The sequence below is a fragment of the Daphnia pulex genome, chromosome 2, assembly GCF_021134715.1.
Source record: "Daphnia pulex isolate KAP4 chromosome 2, ASM2113471v1".
In the NCBI taxonomy this organism is placed as follows: Eukaryota; Metazoa; Arthropoda; class Branchiopoda; order Diplostraca; family Daphniidae; genus Daphnia; species Daphnia pulex.
In genome coordinates, this window is record NC_060018.1 from 11,828,217 (window position 1) to 11,851,539 (window position 23,323).

Sequence of the window (23,323 nt, forward strand, 5' to 3'; positions counted from 1 at the left end):
TTGTATTTGTCTTTATTTGTCTTTTCATTTGCTTCATTCAATATAGGATTTATTTTTTAAATTAAAGATAGAATTATTCACCTTTTAGTAGTGTATTTGAATCTTACATCACACATAAGTAGCACATAAAAATGGTATTCGCTATCAGGCAAATAAAAAAAAATTTTGATAAATAAAAATCTAAAATCTAAATCTAAATCAAAAATTTTTTTGATTTGCCTGATACTATTTACAAAATACTTAAGAACTTCGTTAACGAATATCATTTTTTCAAATCCCAATAATAAAATACACCCTGGTAATCCGCAGGTAATATTGTTTAATTTTTTTTCTCTAGAAATGGCAAAGATTATATCGTTTTTACTTAGACAATAACTATATGACTAAATACATAGGTAAAATAATTATAATTCTGTTCTGGTGTGAATAATAGGATTGAAAAAAAACAAAACAAAACAAAAAAAAACATTCTTTAGATATGTGAGAGTCGCACTAAATCTACAATGTAGATGTAGATGTTAAGAATGTCCACATAGATACTGTTGGCTGCCAAAACGTACTCTTCAGGGGAAGTTGCCAATTGTTTACCACCGAACGCCATTTGGGTGTTGTAGACTAGATAAACGCTGAACAATATCGCGCCCATTGAGGCTTCAACGAAATCGTATACCTTTCCGGGGATGTAGACGGCAACGATTCCGAAAATAACTAGGACGATCAAACCGGTAATGAGAATTCTTCCACAATTCGTAAAATCCCATTCCGTCTGCATAGCAAAATTGGTGAGCGCGAGACAAACAGCCATGCATATGTAAACGGCAATTATCACATCTTCCGACTGTAAAAATTGAACAAAAGTGCTTTGGTGAGTGGATACAATTATATAGCCAAAAGTAACACTCGAATGTATATATACTCTCTTGGTGGACGACATAGCTCCAATCACAATGCCTTCACAAATGGTGAAAAGTCGTACCAGTAAAATCATATTCACTGGCCAGCGTCGTCGGATGCGGCTGCAACACACCAGAACGATTGAAAGGGCTAAGCCCAAACACCAAGCGATGACAACCGCAATCAACCAATTTTCAGGACTTTTACGGAAGTAAGAGTTGATGTTTGGTTCGTAAACAAAGAGAAATATGGCTGTCAACGTGATGACAAGCTGCAGCATTAAAATTGCGTACACCTTCCTGCAATGACATTGGTTTTATTGCATGATGGGATATAGTAACAAAGTAAAGTTGAATTCCAATACCTAACGAAAGCTTTACGGATTGAGTGTTCAGTGTAGGAAAAAGCGGCAGCATCGCCGGGCTCTCCGGGTTCCAAATCTGCGTCATCGTCCATGGTTTTTTCTGCAACCGCAGGTGGTTGTTTCTTAGGCGGTTCTACCATCTAAGAAAAGTAAGAAGAATTTTTATTTGAAAGGTATATATATGTTTGAACGATATTAAATATTATTAAATTGCTGTGCAAATTCGCAATTGTACACCTTATGAACATCACACCCTACACGGGAAAAAAATCCCTTTTTAAAACCCGCCGGAAGATAACCACCGCCCTCGTATCTCTCTGGTTATGCAGCTATATACAATTATTGATTTTTCTTGTATGATATCCAGTGTCCCATTCATCTGTGACGCCGATTCGGGCTAGATCTATCAGAGATTTTTTTTTTCACGAAGAATAGACGAACAAAAAATAAAAAATTAGTCAACAAGTCGCTTGTATCCTTTAACACGTGTGTCTTGTTTATGGGTCCATGTTGCTGCACAGTTAATGGCAAAGAGAATCATTAACAGCAAAATTTTTAGAAAGTTACTTAAAAAAGTGGCGTGCTAGAAGCCGGTAATTAGGAGTTTGCGATGGATGAGCTCCTTGACAACCGTTGACAACTATGTGTCCAAATAAAACAGCGCACATAAATAATTTGAAACTTACTTTGAATCGAAATATACCCCCAAATTTATCTTTAAACAAGTTTTTGAGTGATACGTCATACCACAGACTGAATAAGAAGGAAAGGCAAAACGACTGTCTTCCTTATAAGTTTGGGAGATTTCAACCGGGCGATTCTCGAGCTCGCCACTAGTGGCGGGTCGTACGATTCCGGCGAGATTTGTATTATGTAATATTTCCCGTTTCCCTACCGACAACATACTTCACTTTGAACTCGTTGAGGCCACTTAATACTTCTCCCTTCGCTAGACTGCAGTCTGCACCTGTGGCATAGCAGGATAGGAGGAATACTAGCGAGAGCGCCAATCTAACAATTTATAAGCTGAATGGGTTTATGTTTTATAGGAATACAGCACTAAAAGTACAACTTCTAGGAAATTATAATGTCCCATTAACTATAGTGAACTTTTAAGGAAATTTAAATGATCTCCGCGCAGGCCTATAAGGCTATACTGTAACTATTGGACTCGAGAATCAGCTGTGATATTATTTGTCATGGACTACGTCGCTAGCCGAAAGCCGACTACGGTTGCCCTTGTTGGGCCAGCGGATTTTTCAACGAAATTTGTCAATGAAGAAACATTTTCTAAATGTTACTGTTAAAATCTGCTGATTGATTTTTAATTCTAAAGATTGAATTAAGGAAATTAATTTTTTTAACGCAAATTACGTTGTTATATGTGCTTCCGTCAGTAGCCTGTTGATAATTGATATCCTCATACAAATTCTATAATTACCAGATCTACTTGTGTTATTTATTTAAGACCAAAGGGCATCCATGCGACCAAAGTTTCCCTGTGCTTATTTGTCTGATTCATTTATGAATCATAAGAGCGCTCCTACGTGATATAACAGAGGTGACAAAACTGTTACTCACTCGAAAATCTCCTCCCCTTTCTCCTATCTAACTGTATATGGCCTGCAGGATTTGTTCGGTGTTATTCAACATCGCACGAGAGTCGGAAAAAGGCGTTTTTTCGTAGTTAAAAGGTATTCACATTCTAGGGTTCGAGTCTCCAAGAAGGCATAATTATTCATTAACTTATCTCCCATCCACCAGGTGACATTCATTACTTGATTATTTTCATTTTATTTATTTATTTTTTTTTTTAAGAAACTGATTTTTTAAAATTACACTGGAAACAGAATAAAAATTACGATAAGAAACAGCGGGCGCGCAGTAGGGGAGTTGGATAGGGCGTTACTTCACTATTCAAGATATTCACAGACATAGGTTCGAATCTCCAAAAAGGACTAAATTGTAGGTATTCATAGACTTAGGTTCGAATCCCCTAAAAGGACTAATTATTAATTCAACTTATCTCTCATCCAACAGGTGAAGTCCATTACATCAAAGATTATATATAATCTGAATCTGATACGAGCATACAATAAGCTCCTTGTTAGATACGTTATATGAGTCTTTCAAGTGACTGCTTACGCGAATAGCTATTGTGTGAGGTACGTGTTTTTTTTTCCTTTTGTTAAATAATACTCGAAATAATATATTTACATCTTAATTATTTTTGCTCGCTTCGCATGTGATGAGAGGCCTCGGGTTCAATCCCCGATATCTCCATGAAACCTTTTTTCTTTTTTTTTATATTTGATTTAAGGAAACAGATTTTTTAAAATTTGTGTACCGATACACTGTAATCAGAATAAATATTACGTTAAACAATAGTTGACAGAGTGCAATGTAAATCAAATCAGAACAACTGTGCATGGTTCAACATTGCTTTATGTGTTGATTAATACTTTAATGGTGAGCTTCTTTAAAATCTTTTTGGATTACAAAGTGCAATAGTAAATTATACCATATGTCCGTCCTTCAGATTAACAATAAGCATGCATGATTATAGCCATATGGTGAGATTTCGGAATGATGTTGAGACCGTTGAGACCTATATAAGAGCCGCGGGATCGAAGTGGAATATTAACAATAACATTCGAGTGCCAGCTGACTTTTGATCTCTCTCTCTATTCAACAATCAAGTAGGTATAATACACCATTATTTTTTTACGTTTTCAAGTCGATATGACTTATTTCACTGATTGTTTCACTAATTGTTCAATTTTGTGTCCAACAGAAAATGAAGTTATTCTGCACCTTTGGTTTGATGGCAGTTGCCATTATCCTTGCAACTTGTTCCGCTCTGCCAGCGCACAACAAACTCGGCGATGTAATTATGGAGAACGAGCAACGGAGCAAGTACTAGACCCTGATGGACCAATGATTCTGCGCTGGACGATCATCAACGAAACAAGCGAAATTGAGATGGAACTGCAAACCAACTGCACCGGTTGGATGGGTTTCGTATTTGGAAATGGCATTGGTCAACCAGGAGCCATTGGCGACGGAGCTATTGGTGGATACAATGACGAACTCGGTCTGGATTACATTGTCAAAGTATGTGTCTTTTTTAAATGAATATTCTGGTTCAGATTTGATAAATTGTTAGCATCGATATTAGTGTTAGGCGGTGAAATTGATGACAATTCCAACGTCGTTTTGGTGAGCGCAACTTACCAAGAACCATATGGAGCATTATTCGCTTCCGACGCAACATCGACACCGGAGATTCGCAAATGTTATCATCAGGGTAAAATTATTGTGACTTTTGAAATCAACAGTTAAATATTCGAAGCTAATGATTCACTATTTCGTTATTGTTTAGAAAATAAGCCTGGACCAATATTAGTCGTCTGGAGTTATGCCGATTCTGATGACACGTCGATTCCTCATGAGTCATGACCGAGATACGCCAGGCGCTTCCTACTGTACGTGACATTCATCAATGAACAAGATTCCTTCGGTAACGTCCTTCGGTAATTTTTTTAAACGTTAAAGAGACAGAAAATCAAGGTTTTAGTAGATTAATACATACTGTAACGTTTGGAAAATTTTGTTTCCCTTTATTATCTTCCATAATTGATTCTTTATAACTAATTGAAAAATAATCTGTAATATTATGAGTGGTGCGAATTATGAATGGCGGAGGATTCGCCCCGCCACCCCACGTCGCACTTCATGTTTAGATTAAGTTATAGCAATATTTATTACTATAGTAACATGGAATTAGAAAAATTATTAGTTACATATTAACTACAAAGAAATGGATGTGCTCTTATAGCAGTTAGATTAAACCACCGCTGAAAAAATCTTTATAATTAAGGCATATAACCTAAGTGTTTTACGACCGGTTCCGAAATCGATACCGATGGTAGCGTCGCTAGCGATATTACCATTGCTTTACTTCGACTTTTGTTACATTATTTGGTGTACTCACCAACCGGGCCAAGCATTCCCTTATATAAAAATGTCAATGCTGGTCTAATGGTTAGGAACTCGGGCTGCCACTCGTATTGTTTAGGGTTCGAATCTCGATCTCGAAAAATAAATTTGTAATTTTTGAAAAATTACACTTAAAAAGCTTTCGGAGGTAAATGGAAGTGGAAGATCGGTGGTAACTCTTCACGACCACCAGAAGATCTTGATGACTGTGAAGAGGACAAGGGAAGAAGAGAGAGATGACCCAGAGCTTCAAAATGAGTATAATCAAATATTTTTAAATGTTCCTCAACTTCTTGGTTGATGACTAACTGTTAAAAAAAGGAGGAATAGAAATTTTACTTGATCAAAAAATTTATTAAAATCAAGACAAAAAACAGTAAACAAAAAGAGGTGATAATAAAACAAAAGATTTAAAAAAGTAATAATGGGAAAATACAAAGTAAAAAGAAGAATAAAGACGAAATCGAAATCGAACATAAAAACAAAATCAAATAATAAATACTCTCCACTCCCGTAGCAGAAAACTTGTCTTGCTAGGGAAGATCCAAACTTTTTTTTTGTTTTTGTTTACACTGCTGAGCATGCACTGACAGTTGGAAGGTTACGCAAAAAAAGCGAATTCACTGCCTAGGATTCGGCAACCAGCTAGGTAACAAGTACGCAAATTAAATTTTTAAAACAGTAATGAAAACAAATGAAAACCCCGTTACGCCATGTATCAAATTTTGACAGAATTATGTACAAAATTTGGTGACGATTGGTCATTCAGGGAAGAAACGTATAAAGGAACACTAAATGGACATTAAACCCTCTGAATTTCACTACTAGCTACTACTACCCTACCCCCTATACCCCACACCCTATATTGTTAAGGACCTTCGTATATAAATATACCTCAGGGATAAAGTGTTTAACGAGTCCATCAAGCTATATGACCTTTGCAGGACCAACTGGAAATAACGATAAGCATTGGGGGATTAATTATTTAATTGGTGATTGATTGGTGCTTAAGTAGAGCATCTAACTGTCAGAAAATTAAAAATTACAGATTAAATATACAGGTTTAATCTAATAAATACCGACATTTCCGTGTTTTATTAAGTAGTGTATTATATTATATGTTATGCTCGCATGCCAATTCCTTGGGTAATTTTTTTACATCTTATGGAAAAGTTTACTTGAAATACCATATTAATCCGAAAATATTTAACAGGAGCTACCCCTTAATACAACAACCCGAGGATAAATCGGTAAAAGAAATCTACTCCAGATGATCCTTGGTAATTTCAGTATCTGTGTGTATTTCTTTTATAGAGGAAAGTTACATGTTGATAGGCTAACTCATCTCTGGGCTAACTAAATCAATATCATTTTCTGCAAGCCTTTCAACATTTAAACATCGTATATCAACACTATTGTAAGCTAACAACAACGTAACTTATTCCAACATATATTAATCTTAATTTATAACGAAGGCTTATTTCCAATTGATGATTTCACTTTATTGTATAGGAAAAAAACTGCGGAACATTATTTCGGTATGTTCTTCGTCAGGTACTTACAGCCCCGTATCAGCTGATGGCTCTATGAGCAGCTTACGAAGTTGTCCGAATTTGGGATGACCCGCGTCCGGCGCAAAACCAAAAATTGCGCTCTCTGTTGTAATCAAATTAGCCCCCATTCGCTCAACAGCTTTCAATGCATATTTCCTAAATGCAGATGAACAAATGTTTTACTCCAGTTTTCAATTAGTAGAGTAGGGATTAAAATTTCATGGGTTGACCTATATCATGAGCGATTTACCTGTCTACCATGGTACGGGAAGAGCAGGCATCCACAACAACATGAACATTGAAGCCTTGTTCAATTAAATCAATGGTGGTGTGGCGAATGCAAGCATGTGTTTCAATCCCACATAGAATAACTGTGTTTACCTGTAAAATTGAAAATATCCTAGTCATTGAGAATAGTGTGCAACTGGATGAATGAATAAGGAAAAATCTTACGTGCTTCAGATCGGTTTTCAAGTGATTCGCCAATTCAGGGATCATCATTGAAAATTGGAGCTTTTCAAATTTGTTCTTGGAATATTTTGTAATGTTTAATTCTGGTACAGTATGCCCCAATCCTGAAAGTGTAAAGAAGGTCTATGATTCTATGAAGCTTATCTATCAGCTTGTAGTATAGTTAAAAGTATACCTTTGGGATACTGCTCAGTGTACACTACAGGAATATCCATAATTTTGGCAGATGCCAACATTTTCTTGGTATTAGCAACAATCTGTGGGAAATATTTGATACTCGGGGCAAATTTTTCTTGGATGTCACAGACAAAAAGGGCACTTTTTTCGACCGGAAATCGTCCCAGAAGTAGCTTGTTCATTTTACCCGAATTTGAATAAGCGCAACAAATGTCAAATGAGAGAAAAACGTCTGAAACGACGAAAATACTTCGTCAACATGCTATTGCCACGCAATGCAGAGGTGGAGCCAGTTACGTTTATTAGCACAATGCGTCTTTATCTAAAAATTATATCGTGCAGTCGTGCGTGTGCCCAGCTGCCCATTTACCGTGCCAGTTTGATCAATGTCGGAACCAATGTTATAAGGGACCTGATACATTTATGACTCTTGTTGGTCCCAACAAAAATGGATCTTACTTGTGTTGTGCGTCGTGATATCAAACTGCTCAGCAAAAGAAAATGTAACTTTTCCGATGCCGTTTTCCATTCATCGCAATCGGTCGACATTTTCCCTGATCGGGAACTCACGGCATCGTTTACTATAGCCAAGAATAAGGAAATCGGAGTTCAATGCCAGGCTTGTGATATATCAGCTCTTCACGTGAGTCTCTTTTCAAAGCTCATGAATGGGTTTTCAAACCTAATAAAATATTTGATACTGCAGATCAATACGGAATGTGCTTCGACCGAGAACCGAGGAGTTTATCACAAAGAAGGCGGTTGGCCTCGCGACGTCAATCCCCATGAATCCGATCAAACGGCTCGTTATCGCAAGAAAATCGAGAAGGATGAAGCTTATTCTCAAGCTGTGCTTAATCTCGGACAGGTTGAATTTGCATAACTTTGATTCAATTAATTTTTGCAAAATGTCTGAAATTTTTTTCTTTCAGCAAATGGAACATTACATCAAACAAAACAACGTGTTTAACATCTACGAGGATTATTTTACTGATGCTCCCGATGTGTATAGTCATTGAACTTCTATGAATATGTAATTTATTTCAATTGATTATTTTTTTAAATTAATTAGACAAACGCCAGATCCGAATCCCCTGCGAACCATTCATATGTTAAAGGATCCGTCGCCGATAAAACGCGCAGTCACTGGCCTTAGTTGGAGTCCCGATGGAGGAACCAAATTGGCCGCTGCTTATTCAGATCCTTTTTGGAAAAATCTGTTTGATTACAAGGAAAACGATTCTTACATCTGGAATATTGGTATTGACATTGACCTGCTTGTTTTGTCCATTTATTTATTTATTTTTTCCAAACGATCCGATTTCCAATCGATAGAAAGGGCAGTGCAGCCGGAAGTTGTTTTACGCAGCATGAGTCAACTACGTTCAGTCTCATTCAATCCTCGTGACCAACACATTTTAGCTGGTGGAACAATTTTTGGCGCTGTGGGAATTTGGGACGTTCGTAAGAGTCAAGGTCCAGTCGAATGTGTCCCCATTGGAGTCGGTCATTCGGAAAGTGTCACTTCGCTTATTTGGAGCAATTCAAAGGCTGGAGGAGAATTCTTCTCCGCCTCTGGCGACGGCCAAGTAAAAACACGATAACAAAATTTTGATTATTACATCTGGATTATGATTAACAATTTAGGTTCTTTGGTGGGACATGCGAAAATTAAATGCGCCAATAGACGCAATTTTACTGGATCCCAGTTCAAACCCTCGATCGGAAAGCGCTTTATCTGCTAGTTGTCTCGAGTACGATCCTTCCATGCCAAACAAATTCCTAGTTGGAACACGTCAAGGTAAACAGCTAATTTCTTAATACATTTCACTTAAAAAAATGAATTGCCAATTTGCAGGTATTGTGATGAATTGCAACAGAAGAGCCCGAACAACAGCGGAGAGGATAATGTGCCAATACGAGGCACACTTGGGCCCAGTTCACGGTCTACATCGACACCCGCAATTGCCCAAAATCTTTTTGACCGTTGGGGATTGGACCACGAATGTTTGGACCGAGGACATTCGCGATTCGCCCATTTTAACTTTAAAGTGTGTTCGTTTATGTTGACAAGCAGATTCACATAATAACTTGTTTCATACTCTACGTTGTAGGAATCAAAATGTCCAGTTACTGGCCGGAGCGTGGAGTTACACACGGCCGTCCGTCATATTCACTGCTGCAACAGACGGAGCTCTTTACCTGTGGGATATTCTAGCCCAGCGGCTCAATCCTACGTTATGCACACAGGTGGGATCATTTCATTATAAATGATAAACATTTAATTTTACAAGTTTTTACAATATAGGTTAGCGATTCCCCGCTTTTAAGTCTGAGCACCCAAGAACAGGGAAAAATCATGGCAGTGGGCAGCAAAGACGGGCGCTTGTCCGTTATTCAAATAAGCGAAAATTTGTCGTCGGTTACCAAAAACGATAAAGCAGCGCTCACCTCAGTAAGTTTCAGAGGAGATTTCGATTTTGTGTGTCCTAACCCAATCAACTGTTTTAGTTACTGGAACGAGAAACCCGACGAGAAAAGACTTTGGAGCAGCGGACTAAAGACGGCAAGGGTAAACAAGGATCCAAAACGGCATCTGGATTTCATATGGCAGTTGCGTCAGTCACACAGTCAACTGGCTCATTGGTGGTTCAGCAACCTCCGTCTCCCACCTCTCCATCTAAAAAAATGTTTGAGAGTTTGAAGGAAACACTCCAGGCACTTAATAATAAGGAGAATACAAGCAACAACGACGCTGTACAAAATGGTATCGAACCTTCTGCTGATATGATGCCAGCCGTTGATAACCAGGGAAGTCAAATCAACTTATCCATCTCCCAGCCAGTGGAACCCACCGTGGATCAAACCCTACAATCAGCCGAAGATGCTTTCTTTGAAACTATGAATCAGGTAAAATGAATTATTATAGTCCAGTATTTGAAAGACCCTAACACATTTAACATTTTGCAACAGGATATTCTTTCCCGTGGAATCGACGATAAGTAAATGTCTTTGTTAAATCAAAGTATGTAATAACAACAATTTCGATTTTTACTAACGATTATTTTCAACGATCTCTCCCAACTTTCGTGTTCCTATTGAATCCTATTTCCTCACATCGGAAATAAATCCATTTGAAATGATTTAACTTGGTTTATTTCAATACACTTTGTTAGCTCACAACTGAATGAATGTTTTAGCCACAACTAAAAGCGTATGTTTGGGGGCTTGAACATTAATCGACATTTATGGCCATACCAAATGAATTCGAAATCAAATAACGTCAATGGCAAGTTGGCTGAATTTCCAACTTAAAAAAGGGGCGAGAGAAACACAACCGTATCTCAATATTTCTAAAGAGTACCTTATCCATTGATTTCGTCCATTGATATGCCCGATAACTTTATATAATATAATAGATAATAGCAATGGACGTGGAATGGTTACATCAAGCTAAACGGAAACCAATGAAGTAACAGCAATTTTGAGGAGATTACGGTCTCAAGCAATTAGTTTAATGTTAAAAAAAAATTATGGACAGACAAAATACTATGACTAACTAGGTTAAAGAAATTAACTCTGTGGAGATTTCTGAATAATTGGGAAGAAAACCAACACCCTTTAGTTACGTGAGCCGCCAACTATAGCTAGGATGTACAAGAAGATGTTGATAATGTCCAAGTAGAGATTAAGAGCTGCGAAGATGTACTCTTCAGGGGAGATCGAGTACTTGTGTTTACCACCGAGCATCAATTGGGTGTCGAAGACTAGATAAACGCTGAAAAGTAACGCACCCAGCGAGGCATAAACGAGATGGATAACCTTTCCGGGAATGCAGATGGCAACGATTCCGAAAATGAATAAAACGATGACGCAGACAAAAAGGATTCCTCCACAAGCCGTGAAGTCCCATTTAGTCTGCATAGCAAAAATGGTGAGCGCAAGACAAACCCCCGTGCAGATACCAGCGGCGATTAGCACATCTTCCGACTGTAAACAAGTATAATTGGATTAGTGGATACCATTACAACCAAAAATAATACTTGAACGTACTCTGTAGAGAGACGAGACAGCGCCAAGCATAAAGCCTTCGCAAGCCGTGAAAAGTCCCAGTAAAATAATATTTAAAGGCCAGCGTCGTCGGAAATCGTTGCAACACGCCAGAACGATTAAAAGGACGAAGGTCATGACAAACGCGATCCACCACATTTCAGGATGTTGACGGGAGTACATCTTGACGTTCGGTTCGTAGACAAAGAGAGATATGAATCCCACTGTGATGGCAAGCTGCACCATTAAAATCGCGTACACCTTCCTGCAATGACATTGGTTATTATTTTATGATGGGATCGTGTAGTAAAGTTTTTAATCCATACCTTACGAAAGCCATACGGATAGACTTTTCAGAGAAGGAAAACGCGGCATCGCCGAGTCCTCCGGATTCGTAATCTGCACCACCGTACATGTTGTTGGCTGGAGCTGCGGGTGGTTGTGGATTAAGCGGTGGATTTGAATTGTACGGAGGTGGTGGTCCTGGAATGTTGAACACATATACATTAATATCTGGCCTTTAGCCGTCGTACAAGTTTTGGGATTCAAAACTGAAAAGATGACTTAATCACCTTGATCTACCGGGACAGCCCAGCCATAGCTTGGTTGCCCAGGCTGAGAAGGGTAGGTTGGGTGGTTGGGTTGAGATGCCATGTTTTATTTTAATAGGAAAAGCCTTCCCTAAGCAAAATGCATGAAATTAATCAAGAACGAGAGAAGGCCTAGCAAAAATTTGAAGAAAAATATGACGAGATAACAATATCAAGACCACTTCCATTCAGATATTTTAATAATAATAAAGGTAACTTTTAAAATATCATTCAAAAGTTCTATAGGAAAGGTGATGTAAAAGAAATAAATATTGAGATATTGAATCATGAGTCCATGTTGTTGCACAACTAACATTACTAAGAAGCTTAAACTGCGATCCTTCTAGAAACCCCATCAACGACATGCAAAAAGCCGCTATTTAGGCATTAGCTTCAAATAGGTGAATTTCTTGACAGCTATGTGATCAAGTAGAAAAGCTAAATGGGTTAGTTTGAAACTTACTTCGAATCGCAAAATATCCCACCCACTCTTATCTCAAGAGGTGTTTTAGCGATACGTCATACAAAGTCCAAAACAAGCAAACGATTGGATTGCACAAACAAGCATACAAAATGGATTCAGTGATATCTAACTATTAAACCAGGCCTGACAAATTGTCTATTCGTCTCCATTCTTGTTCCCTCCTCCACTTGTAAATCCACTTTTCAAACGAAGATGAAGATGTCAAAGATTTTTAATTTTACAGAATTTTAAGTGATGGTTACTTAGCGTAGTGCAGTTTGATGTTAAATCATTAGAAGTTTTTTCTGGTAGTTGTCAAGTCTTCAATACGTAAGGTTTTGTATTATTTTTGCTATCGCGGATTTATCGACTTGGTCGCGCGAAATTTTATGGGGATTCAACTAGCGCCACCTATGTTACAAACAAATTAGGAAGTAAATTTTGAAAAGATTAAGCTAAATTATGATAAAGATTTCGTTGCATTAAATATAAAGTTGTTAAAGATAATGCCAATGAATTTACGGTTTCGCCTATTTTTAAGTTTATGAAAAACAAGTTAAGTTGGTGTTGGAGCCACTTGTTAATGATCTCAAACGACCAAGGCCTTCTCCGTTTAATCGTGAATGTGATCATTTTTGTTCTATTTCGTTTTCCGTCATCATATGGTTTGAGTCTGAGAGTGTAGTGAAGAGTTGCAGAACCCGTTCGTAAAAGAGAATTGAAAGATATGGCAAAGAAATCGTATGATTTGTTGTTTAAGTTATTGCTGATTGGGGATTCAGGTGTCGGAAAGACATGCATTCTGTTCAGGTTTTCTGATGATGCATTCAATACAACATTCATTTCCACTATTGGTGAGCTAATGGATCTTCATTTTCCCTAAATTTTTTTAAATTTCCCAGCCGCACCCCTGACAAGATTTTTTTCACATGATTGCCTTTTAAAACGTCACTATTTCGTCAATTGCAGGTATCGACTTCAAGATCAAAACTATTGAGCTGCAAGGGAAAAAAATCAAACTTCAGATATGGTAAAAATTATTAAATTTCTCAAAACTTTATCTTGGTTTAACATGTACATTGTACTTTTTAGGGACACTGCGGGTCAAGAGCGTTTCCACACCATCACAACATCTTATTATCGTGGAGCAATGGGTATCATGCTTGTATATGACATTACCAGTGTGAAAACATTCGACAACATTGCAAAATGGCTCAGAAATATAGATGAGGTAATAATAATAGTCATGAATAATAATTTAAGGAACCAGAAATAAAATTTGTTCCATTTTTTTCCATAGCATGCCAATGAAGATGTAGAGAAAATGATTCTTGGTAACAAATGTGATGTTGAAGACAAAAGGGCAGTTAGTAAAGAAAAAGGAGAGATGGTAATTTAATCAATTTCTTGTTCTTGGTTATCTTGAAAATGACATGTTATGATTGCAGATTGCCAGGGAACATGGAATAAGATTTATGGAAACATCAGCTAAGGCCAATATCAACATTGAGAGTGCTTTCTATGAACTGGCCCAAGCGATCTTGACCAAAACTTGCGGACGAGAGCAAGCCGAGCCCTTAGATCGCGTCCCACTGGAAGGAAGTCGCAATGATCGCCAATCTAATCGGTGCTGTTAGTAGTAGTAATAATAAACACACAAATTTCTTCAATTCTTAAGCGCCCAATTAAACATGGATGTGATCAACGTTGAAGTTCCGCGCAATTAGACCGGCATTTTTGTAACCAAAACAGGGAAAGAAGCAAAATGAGATGGTATTTAATGGATTGTTTATCCTCATTCTTCTTTGAAGGTTCAGTGGGTGATTTTAAATTGAGAGCTGTTGACAGAATGAGGAGACATGTCAATCCACACCCGTTTAACACGTCTCCTTTCACCTGACTAATTAAAATAAAAGAAACGAAAAGTTCAAATTTGGCCGGTGGCGTTATTGCTCGACTCAAAATCCAATTCCATTTTCCAATAATCTTGCCTTGTACCGAACTACTCTAAATGGTTTGTGAAAACTTCTTTCTTTTTGTCCGAGTTGCTTTTTTTTTTTCGTGGATGCCACGATAATCTTTTCTTTCTGCAATTGGTGACTTTACTGTTTCGAAGTAACTTTGATGCAAGAAAAGGCGTCCTTTTCCTTACTGTTGGCCCTGTAACCTGCTGCGCTAAACCACACACATTCTTCATCCGAAATTTCCATTTTTTTGCTGATTCTTATTGCTGAAGCTTGTAAATACAGAGCCGTTTTCATAATAACTAACAATATATACTCTTTTCTTTCTTTATAACCAATCAATAGGATAAAATTCGATGGTATGTCGATATCGATGCGGATGAATCATCAACTTGTGTTACCCTCCAGTAGACTTGAGTTTCTTCAGTTAGTGCAATAGTCTGACCAGAAGCATTGCGATAAAGCGATTACTTCATGGGTTTTTTCCTTCGAACAAGAAAACGTTTTCTTCGCAGCGGGTTTTCGGTGTGGGTGTTGCTTCATCTTTTTTTGTTCAACCAACGGCATCAGAGAGATAAGCATTGACTTCCGCTATAATTTTATCTTCAAGGTTTAGGGTTTAATATTGGCAAAACAACTGGCCTGAGCTAAAAAAAAATTAAATATGATTGTAGTCACTCAGATAGGGACCACTGACGAATAGATGCGTAGATTTCTTATCGTTGGAAATGAGATACCAGCAGAGTCCCAGCAGATCCAAAAAGGTCACTCAGCGCTTTTACAGTTATTGGGACATGTCAATACAGTTACAGTATACGTCGTACGACTCGTTTTCCTCTACTTTTTCTAGCTGGACACAAGTTTTACTAAAATGTATGCCATGAGTAGTTTTCTTAAGTTATTAAAACCCTTTCAACTTCCTCTTTCTTTCTTTGTAAACCTTCATCTTCCTGTAACATTATTCGAGGCAATGATCTTTGTACATTTTAAGGGTGTGTCTTGTCAAAACAAGACACTTCCTTTTGTGAAATAAATAACTCGGAGTGGCTGACTAACCATTGTCGTCTTGCGCTCAATGTTGTTTCGCAATCGCAATTGCCAATTGGCGAACGAGAATATCGAAACAAATTGATTTTTGAAATCTGACGTCATTGCTTCAGAAGCAGACGATGTGTGTGAATTTACACCGTAAACAGAAAATGCAAATTCATCAGTCTTGAATTGGAATTCCGCCCCTTCAAAAGCAAAAACCGGTTCGTTCTTCCTTCTTTGTATTTGTGTAATTTTGAACTTGGAAACTAAATATTCTGAGGCGCTAATTGGCTGTTAACGTGTTTGTTCATCTACTACAGATAACAATTTGGAGAGTCTGAAAAGATCAATTTTTTTGACAGCTCTGATAGATAAAGGTAAACCTTTGAACTCATAGGCTGTACTTCCTTAACTCAACAAAAGATAATCAAACAAAAGATTTCTTAAACTGTTCACATTTTTGTAGTTTGCCATTAGCCTTCTATGCTTTCTTCAGTTCAGTCTTTGAGGATGACAACAACTGGTGCTAGGTATGTTTTTGTTTAAACATTTTTGGATTTGTTGGAAATCTTTTTAGTTTAGCCATGTTTAATTGAATTAGTTTCACTTTTTTAATTTTAATTGGTTGTGTAGGTGGGCAGCATGTGCCCTTGAAGCTTGCAAGGCTGGGGCAGAATCTGATTCTCGTTTTGATGGTGTAGTGCTGGTTTCAGATTCTCTGAACAATACTTCAAGCCATGCTGAACATTTGTTGCAACAAAGCAAAGTATTATGACACCAACATTTTAACTGGGATTTATATTTAAAGTGTTCTTGAAAGGTTGATGCTGCGTTTGAAGAGGAAGGTGGTGTAGTTGCTACTTCTCATTCCACTGGCAGGACTGTTTATGCCCCTACTGGTGCTCTCAATAAAGATTTCAGTGATGTAAGAAGCTATGGAGAAGCTGCTGAAAAAGGAGTAAAGAGGTGATAATAATGGAATGAATGCATAGTTCCAGAATTTTAAAACTATTATTTTTATCTTCAGAGCTCTGGCAGCTGGAATCAAGCGACCTTTGCTCTCGCTGCTCCCTGTTTCAAACAATCCATTGTACAAACACGGAAATCTAGTCAGCGTACTTGGAGCTCTGCAGGCATTATATGTGGTCAGTAAACATTTTTTTTTTTTATATTTCTCGTACTTTCGTTTTTAAAATGAATTTCTTAAATAGCCGTTGGAAATTCGAGAATGCATTCCTGCGAAAGCAAATAAAGCCGAAATTCTTGGTTTGGACTGTCCGGCTGCAGAGTCAGTTCGTAAGCTTGCCTTGGCATTGGAGAGCGGAAGGTAAAGTTCACGCCATTTGCAAACAATGCTTTATAAAGTTTCATTGTGTTAATATGTTCATGACACAGAATTGCTGGAAGGGATATTGGTGGATCCGATCCTGAAAGAATGGCTGCTCCCCGAGTGGAAGAATACGTCAGAGAGCTCTTCCAAGGAAGTTCAATCAGCGTAGAAGTGGTGTCTGACGTTAAAACTATCGAAAAGGAATATCCTCTTTTCGCAGCCGTTAATCGATGCGCCAACGGTAAAGAAATCTTGCATATAATTTTATTTCATTGAAACTAATTATAATTTTGTGCAGATGTTGATCGACATGCTGGTCGAGTGATTTATCTTCGCTACAAAGGATCGGGACCTATCGAAAAGACCATTTATTTGGTTGGTAAGGGCGTGACATACGATACTGGTGGCTGTGATATCAAAGCTGGAGGTGTGATGGCGGGTATGCATCGTGATAAATGCGGTTCGGCCGCAGTTGCAGCGTTCATGAAAGTCGTCGATGAGTTGAAACCAGCCAACGTTGAAGTTGTTGGAGCGATGGCCATGGTACGCAACAGTGTGGGATCAAATGCCTACGTTTCGGATGAGATTATCACTTCTCGAGCCGGTATCCGCGTCCGTGTAGGAAACACTGATGCAGAAGGAAGAATGGCCATGGCCGATGTTTTGTGCAAGGTATGAAGTATTCTGTTCTTCCAGATTTTGATTCGACATTCCTAAATTTCTGTTTCCAATTCAAGTTGAAAGAAGAAGCCGTGAAGGCCGTTAACCCTCAGCTTATGACAATTGCTACGCTCACTGGACATGCCTATTTGACGGTGGGTGAACCGTATTCCATCATCCTGGATAACGGACCTGCTGCTCGTCAGCAAGTCTCACAGAAAGTCCAGGAAGCTGGAAGCCTTCTAGGCGATATGTTTGAAATCTCAACCATTCGGAAAGAGGACTATGCATTCGTTAAGGGTAATAAGCTATAACGCTTCAATTGATTTCTCTAACATTGTTTTGACCATTTGTTCCTTGTTTGTAGGCAAATCGGAGTATGAAGATATTTTGCAGTGCAACAACTTGCCGTCGTCTCGCACTCCACGTGGCCACCAAGCCCCAGCCGCATTCCTTATTGTGACATCAGGGCTAAACAAGGTAAGAATTCCCAAAGATTTTTAAATCTTTTACACCAGAATGTAAATGATTTCCTCTTTTTATTCCAAAAGCATGGTATCGATGGAGCTGTGCCTATTCCGTATTCGCACTTGGATATTGCAGGATCGTCTGGACCATTCCCTGGAATTCCGTCTGCCGCTCCTGTTCTCGCCCTCGTGCGTTATTACCTACCACAGTTTTTCCAATGAATTCATTTGGATATTACTTTGGTTTAGTTTAATTTTTTTCCCTTAATTTTTTACTCGGATTCAATCGAGTCACACTTGTTGTAGTCAAGTATTTTTTTTTTAAATGGGAATGTTGAGGGGTATAAACGAAGAGATTGAAGTTGTCTTTTCTCTTAATTACCTTTAATGTTTATATTTGTCAAGCAATCGGTTCTAAAGCAGGAATATCAGAATTGTCTCTGGGTTTGACGACATCTTTAACCTGGTGCGCAATAGGATATAAAAAGAAAAGACGTCATTATCTCTCGCAGGTAGCCATGACAGGAAAAGTCATTCAAGGTCTAAAACGTTTTCCATCGATTGATTTATTCGAGAGAAGGCTGGGAAGCGGACCTACCATTGGCATAGTTACGACTAGATCACCACTAGCCAGAGAACGCTGTGCCACGGATCTATCGCTCTGCACCTCAGTTGAAAGGACCAGCTGCAATAATTTGCCCTTGATTATGACTCGAACAAAGGTAGGTTGAACGTCTACATCTATTAGTGACGTGTCCATGTACCTGATTTAAATAACTAGATGTGTAAATGTTCTGTGATTACAGCTAAAGCCCTTATATTAGTATACTAACTTTGCAAGTTTGACGGTCAATATGATAGTGTCGTCTTCTTCGACTAATTTAAAGTTGACTTCTGCTTGATTAGAATTCAAAACACGGCCATCTTTAGAAACCAGCAGGCGGTTTATCTCCGGTTTTGAAGGAGTCTGATCTGCTGTAGCTAGACATTCTCTTTCATTGCGTAGCTGACGGCGGATTTCGGAGGCTCGTTCAATTGGCGGATTGTGCGTTTCTAAATACCAACAAGGGTCGTCTTAATAGTGTGCAACGTCACGTTCACCATTTTCACTTACTGATGGATTCCTGTTCCAAAATTTCTGACTGGATGTAATCAAAGTTAGCTTTTGCCGCCAGCCGTTCGGTATGTAAAACAGCCACTCCATCTAAAGATTCCAACTGGGGCAAAGTACCGATGACATATAAACGGTAAAACTTGAACGCTGCACAAGGGTTGCCGGTCAGGTATCTTGAAATGGCAACAAAAGAATACATGCAGTCGCTGGCTAGAAATTATTTGAAGAAAGTGTACACAAAATCTAGGTTGCTTTGCCGGTTATCATACATTTCCCGTAGGGCATAGTTGTTGGTAAGAGACGTGAGGCTGCTCAGTTTGCGGATGCAGTTGAGTGTAAGATCCAGTTTGTTGAGTGACTCGCACCCTTCCAGATTCTCCACAATTTCAATTTTATTCAACGCCAAATTGAGATACTCCAAGTTCTTGAACCGACGGACGTTTTCTGCGTAGTACATTGCAACATTGAGCGTCATGAGTTCTGCATCATCAGCCAGTTATTTAAGGTTTAAACCTATTTTAGAAATTTCGTTGGCTTGTAGGTAGATTATCTTCAAACTAGGACACCACAAGTCGATGTGCTCAATTTTGCATATGTTTTGTTGATGGAGGGCGATTTCTTCTAGAGAGAAAATTTCCCCCTTTCGGCGTGATGTGTCTGCGTTTAAAGATTTTAACCGACTACAAAATATTTTTAACTAATTTTTATTACCTCGTTATGCTCAGCTCTTTTTCGAATCAAATCGCGTGTTACTGTAAATGTTCAGATTCAAAAAAAAAAAGTTTAATTAGTTTTTTCTCGCAAATACTTTCGATCCAGACGGGCGCGGTTTCCAAATCCGACGAGATTGGCATGATTAGAAAGACTTACAAAAAAAAAGGCTAGACCGTTCTGAAACCAACGAGGGAAAACACATCATCAGCTAGAATTTTAGATATTCGACTCTTAAGCTTGGGTTCGAATCTGCTGACAGTTAATTTTGGATCTTGTTCTTACTTGAGGTTGGTTGAGACATGGTGATATCCTTAGATTACAAATTCCATTAAAAACAACTCTAGTTGCTATGGGTTACCGACTAATTAGAATAGCAGACGACGTACATCATTTATTCTTTCCTTCTCTTCTTACCGTTAACCTGGGAAGCGCGTGCAAATATCGATCCGTTTCATCCCAGATTCTTTAAAGAATAATCTGCAAATTTTGTACAACGCCTACTTAAGTGATTGGCGTACTTTAAAGCCAAACCAAGAGATGGCTGGGAGGTTTTACGACCCTCCGAGCTCGGCCAGTTCAGAAAGGTATACAGAGCTTCAACATACTATTGCCAGGAGCTCTTCACAATATGGATCTACTTGTGATAACTCCAAAGTAGATCGCGTTGATTTTCATTACAAATATTTTCTAAATCTATAGTGTTACATTGATTGCATATTTTAAAATTGAGCTTCTATCCATAGTGATGGTGGTGATGAGTGGCCATTTAGTGATTCAGGCATGGATAGTAATATCACTGAATCTGACACTCCAAGGATTGAAGGTGAAGCGCCCTTGTCACCTCAGTTTCCACCTAGACCACCGTCTGCAGGCTCTCAACCCAAATCTCCTAGAACCAGAAGACAAAGAACTTTGTCACAGAGTGCTGCTGCTAAAGCCGCTGTAACAACAACTAATCAGGTAATTGTAAAATTTTAATTATGAAATCCAGGTTAATAAGATGAATAAAAACCATTTCAAATATATTTTTTAGGATTTCATCCTAAGGACAAAGGAACAAAAAACTTTTTACACTGCTGGTAGACCACCGTGGTACAACTTTTCTGGGCAACATGTTGAACCTTTTGTCATTGGTAAATAATTCCCCTTTCTTAGATGAACATTTTTAATTACCTGCTCATTTTTAATTAAACACAGGAATTTGCGGAGGAAGCGCCTCCGGTAAAACGACCGTTACAAACAAGATAATCGAATCTCTGGGGCATCCGTGGGTGACCCTGCTTAGTATGGATTCATTCTATAAGGTAAAGTCTCCATACTTTCTGTAATTGCAAAACAAAGCTATTGTCATGTTTATCTTTAATTTAGGTGTTAACCGATAAGCAGCATCATCAGGCAGCAATAAACGAGTACAACTTTGACCACCCAGACGCGTTTGATTTTGAATTGTTGCGCAAAACACTGCAACGTTTGAAACATTTCAAGAGTGTCGAAGTCCCTATTTACAATTTTATCACGCATAGTCGGGAAACCAAGACTGTACGCAATTTGACGATAATATGATTTCAGAGTTTTCTTTATTTTCTATCTTCTTGTTATCTAACAGAAAACCATGTATGGTGCCAACGTGATTATCTTCGAGGGAATTTTGACGTTTTACAATCAGGAAATTGTTTCGGTAAATAGATGTGCTTCACACTGACTATTGAAAAGCATTCTGTTTAAAAAGTGGAACCATTTCTTATCAGTTGCTGGACATGAAAGTATTTGTTGACACGGACTCGGATATACGGTTGGCGCGGCGTTTGCGGCGCGACATCTCTCAACGCGGACGCGAGCTAGAGGGAGTCTTGAAACAATACAGTTCATTTGTCAAACCATCGTTCGAGCACTACATTGCACCTCTGATGGCGCACGCTGATATTATCGTTCCTCGTGGTGGTGACAATGAAGTCGCCATCAGTCTTATTGTGCAACACGTTCAGACGCAACTACAATTGGTGTGCACGATATTACTTCTTGGAATTAATACGATTGGTTATTCTAATTATTGTTCTTTATTCCACAGAGAGGTTTCAAGTTAAGGCCCATCTTGGCTACCGCACAAGTGGATCAGCCACTGCCAAACTCTCTTCATATTCTGCCGTTAACCCCGCAAGTCAAGGGTTTACACACTTTCATTCGTAACAAAGAGACTCCTCGTGATGAATTCATCTTCTATTCACGTCGGCTGATTCGATTAACAATAGAGTTTGCTCTGTCTTTACTGCCGTTTAAGGTATAACCTCCCTAATTAAGATACGCATAAATGTTGTTATTAAAGAAATGGATTGTTTCTTTAGGATACCACGGTAGACACACCACAAGGAGTTTCATATCAAGGGAAGCGCATAGCTACTGATAAAATCGTTGGAGTTTCCGTTTTGGTAATTGGTTAAAGCTTAAATAAATACCATAAAATATTTTTAAAAAATACCGTATCTTTAGCGAGCTGGAGAAACTATGGAACAAGCACTTTCTGAAGTATGTAAAGATATTCGTATCGGGAAAATCCTTATCCAGAATAACATCGAAACAGGAGAACCTGAAGTAAATAGCTAATCAATTTATTATTATTACATTACTTAATAACAAGTTCCTTTTTTTTAAATGAATTTTAGCTGTACTATCTTCGACTACCTCGTGACATTAAAGACTATCTAGTCATTTTGATGGATGCAACTGTGGCGACTGGAGCTGCAGCCATGATGGCGATCAGGGTGCTCCTTGATCATGACGTTCCTGAGGAAAATATCCTAGTCGCCTCCTTACTGATGGCCGCTTCAGGTAATCAAAATTGAAAAGAAATCATCTTAATCGATGCTTTATTTTTCTGCTTATAAATAGGTGTACATTCGATTGCCTACGCCTTTCCCAGGGTGAGAATTGTTTCCTCTGCAGTTGACCCAGAAATCAACGAAAAATTCTTTGTCAAGCCTGGTATTGGTAATTTTGGAGACCGATACTTTGGCACAGGTTCGTCGATTTTTATCTATTATTCATAATAAAATTACTCATCTTCTAAATAATTGAATTATCTTCTAAACATTTTTGTTGTTGTTAATTTTCAGAACCCCCTAATGAAATGTAAAGAAGATTTCCTAATTATTTGAAATAGCTGGATTCCCCTAGTGTATTTTTTCTGTCCCCCTATATGATGCAAGAGACCACTCAGTACTTAATTTTCTTTCTCTTATAAAATTGTGATTTAAAAATCTTACAGATTAATATCTGGACCAAACAGTCATAGAAGACTAAATTAAATGTCTTTTCTTATTGTTTCCACTCAGTCAATCTGATGTTTTTTTACACAGAAAAGAACATAAAAATTTTTGCTTTCTCCTATTTTAGTTTATTATACTTACTAACTGATTATTGGCAAACTCGTGAAAAAGAACAATAATACATTTTGTGTTAATGTGTTATAAACGGCCATTTTTCT

General features: G+C 38.1%; 8 protein-coding genes and 1 long non-coding RNA gene across 15 annotated transcripts; 5 read left to right on the top strand and 4 right to left on the bottom strand.

Moving 5' to 3' along the window:
* Positions 1–73: 73 nt before the first annotated feature.
* Positions 74–2,069, bottom strand: LOC124206606 (protein lifeguard 1-like). Of its 2 annotated transcripts, none has more exons than XM_046604166.1 (4): positions 1,945–2,069; positions 1,259–1,398; positions 917–1,193; positions 74–838 (listed from the first exon to the last, which is right to left on the bottom strand). In XM_046604166.1, exons 2-4 carry the CDS (start codon positions 1,396–1,398, stop codon positions 473–475), a joined length of 783 nt encoding a protein of 260 aa, XP_046460122.1. In that variant the 5' UTR covers positions 1,945–2,069; the 3' UTR covers positions 74–472. The 2 variants fall into 2 exon arrangements, with proteins under 2 accessions (XP_046460122.1, XP_046460123.1); XM_046604167.1 differs by lacking the exon at positions 1,945–2,069 and adding an exon at positions 1,496–1,565.
* A 1,077-nt stretch (positions 2,070–3,146) lies between these two features.
* Positions 3,147–3,645, top strand: LOC124206664. Its single transcript, XR_006879693.1, has 2 exons — positions 3,147–3,223; positions 3,299–3,645. It is a non-coding gene; the product is annotated as an uncharacterized LOC124206664 (long non-coding RNA).
* A 2,893-nt stretch (positions 3,646–6,538) lies between these two features.
* LOC124206648 (isochorismatase domain-containing protein 2-like) lies at positions 6,539–7,722 on the bottom strand. The gene is made up of 4 exons (XM_046604170.1): positions 7,457–7,722; positions 7,264–7,385; positions 7,061–7,191; positions 6,539–6,966 (listed from the first exon to the last, which is right to left on the bottom strand). The coding sequence occupies exons 1-4, from the start codon at positions 7,638–7,640 to the stop codon at positions 6,816–6,818; spliced, it is 588 nt and encodes a 195-aa protein (XP_046460126.1). The 5' UTR covers positions 7,641–7,722; the 3' UTR covers positions 6,539–6,815.
* A 111-nt stretch (positions 7,723–7,833) lies between these two features.
* LOC124206475 (dynein intermediate chain 3, ciliary-like) lies at positions 7,834–10,601 on the top strand. The gene is made up of 11 exons (XM_046604155.1): positions 7,834–8,101; positions 8,165–8,326; positions 8,391–8,464; positions 8,531–8,718; positions 8,794–9,047; positions 9,106–9,259; positions 9,317–9,509; positions 9,573–9,708; positions 9,767–9,913; positions 9,970–10,368; positions 10,432–10,601. Exons 1-11 carry the CDS (start codon positions 7,907–7,909, stop codon positions 10,462–10,464), a joined length of 1,935 nt encoding a protein of 644 aa, XP_046460111.1. The 5' UTR covers positions 7,834–7,906; the 3' UTR covers positions 10,465–10,601.
* On the bottom strand, positions 10,597–12,813 carry LOC124206579 (protein lifeguard 1-like). 2 transcript variants are annotated; one of them, XM_046604164.1, is made up of 5 exons: positions 12,562–12,813; positions 12,081–12,189; positions 11,835–11,991; positions 11,512–11,773; positions 10,597–11,448 (listed from the first exon to the last, which is right to left on the bottom strand). In XM_046604164.1, exons 2-5 carry the CDS (start codon positions 12,160–12,162, stop codon positions 11,080–11,082), a joined length of 870 nt encoding a protein of 289 aa, XP_046460120.1. In that variant the 5' UTR covers positions 12,163–12,189; positions 12,562–12,813; the 3' UTR covers positions 10,597–11,079. The 2 variants fall into 2 exon arrangements, with proteins under 2 accessions (XP_046460120.1, XP_046460121.1); XM_046604165.1 differs by having other exon boundaries at positions 12,081–12,184; positions 12,562–12,701.
* Positions 12,814–13,187: 374 nt separating this feature from the next.
* On the top strand, positions 13,188–14,827 carry LOC124206632 (ras-related protein Rab-10-like). Its single transcript, XM_046604168.1, has 5 exons — positions 13,188–13,415; positions 13,531–13,591; positions 13,654–13,792; positions 13,862–13,951; positions 14,010–14,827. The coding sequence occupies exons 1-5, from the start codon at positions 13,289–13,291 to the stop codon at positions 14,196–14,198; spliced, it is 606 nt and encodes a 201-aa protein (XP_046460124.1). The 5' UTR covers positions 13,188–13,288; the 3' UTR covers positions 14,199–14,827.
* Positions 14,828–15,344: 517 nt separating this feature from the next.
* On the top strand, positions 15,345–18,377 carry LOC124206527 (putative aminopeptidase W07G4.4). Of its 3 annotated transcripts, none has more exons than XM_046604160.1 (12): positions 15,345–15,778; positions 15,878–15,934; positions 16,024–16,087; positions 16,191–16,323; positions 16,378–16,523; positions 16,585–16,702; positions 16,769–16,884; positions 16,953–17,128; positions 17,186–17,559; positions 17,625–17,847; positions 17,915–18,027; positions 18,099–18,377. In XM_046604160.1, exons 3-12 carry the CDS (start codon positions 16,041–16,043, stop codon positions 18,234–18,236), a joined length of 1,584 nt encoding a protein of 527 aa, XP_046460116.1. In that variant the 5' UTR covers positions 15,345–15,778; positions 15,878–15,934; positions 16,024–16,040; the 3' UTR covers positions 18,237–18,377. The 3 variants fall into 3 exon arrangements, with proteins under 3 accessions (XP_046460116.1, XP_046460118.1, XP_046460117.1); XM_046604161.1 differs by having other exon boundaries at positions 15,743–15,804; XM_046604162.1 differs by having other exon boundaries at positions 15,638–15,778; positions 15,878–16,087.
* Positions 18,378–18,381: 4 nt separating this feature from the next.
* On the bottom strand, positions 18,382–19,982 carry LOC124207918 (dynein axonemal assembly factor 11-like). Its single transcript, XM_046605566.1, has 8 exons — positions 19,937–19,982; positions 19,840–19,880; positions 19,642–19,768; positions 19,398–19,572; positions 19,129–19,301; positions 18,848–19,067; positions 18,613–18,778; positions 18,382–18,477 (listed from the first exon to the last, which is right to left on the bottom strand). The coding sequence occupies exons 1-8, from the start codon at positions 19,980–19,982 to the stop codon at positions 18,415–18,417; spliced, it is 1,011 nt and encodes a 336-aa protein (XP_046461522.1). The 3' UTR covers positions 18,382–18,414.
* Positions 18,601–23,310, top strand: LOC124206491 (uridine-cytidine kinase-like 1). 3 transcript variants are annotated; one of them, XM_046604159.1, is made up of 13 exons: positions 18,601–18,736; positions 20,586–20,802; positions 20,876–20,975; positions 21,040–21,146; positions 21,211–21,381; positions 21,449–21,520; positions 21,591–21,842; positions 21,911–22,120; positions 22,185–22,268; positions 22,330–22,431; positions 22,503–22,668; positions 22,729–22,857; positions 22,953–23,310. In XM_046604159.1, exons 2-13 carry the CDS (start codon positions 20,623–20,625, stop codon positions 22,970–22,972), a joined length of 1,593 nt encoding a protein of 530 aa, XP_046460115.1. In that variant the 5' UTR covers positions 18,601–18,736; positions 20,586–20,622; the 3' UTR covers positions 22,973–23,310. The 3 variants fall into 3 exon arrangements, with proteins under 3 accessions (XP_046460115.1, XP_046460113.1, XP_046460114.1); XM_046604157.1 differs by lacking the exon at positions 18,601–18,736 and adding an exon at positions 19,765–20,426; XM_046604158.1 differs by lacking the exon at positions 18,601–18,736 and adding an exon at positions 20,058–20,496.
* The last annotated feature ends 13 nt before the right edge of the window (positions 23,311–23,323 follow it).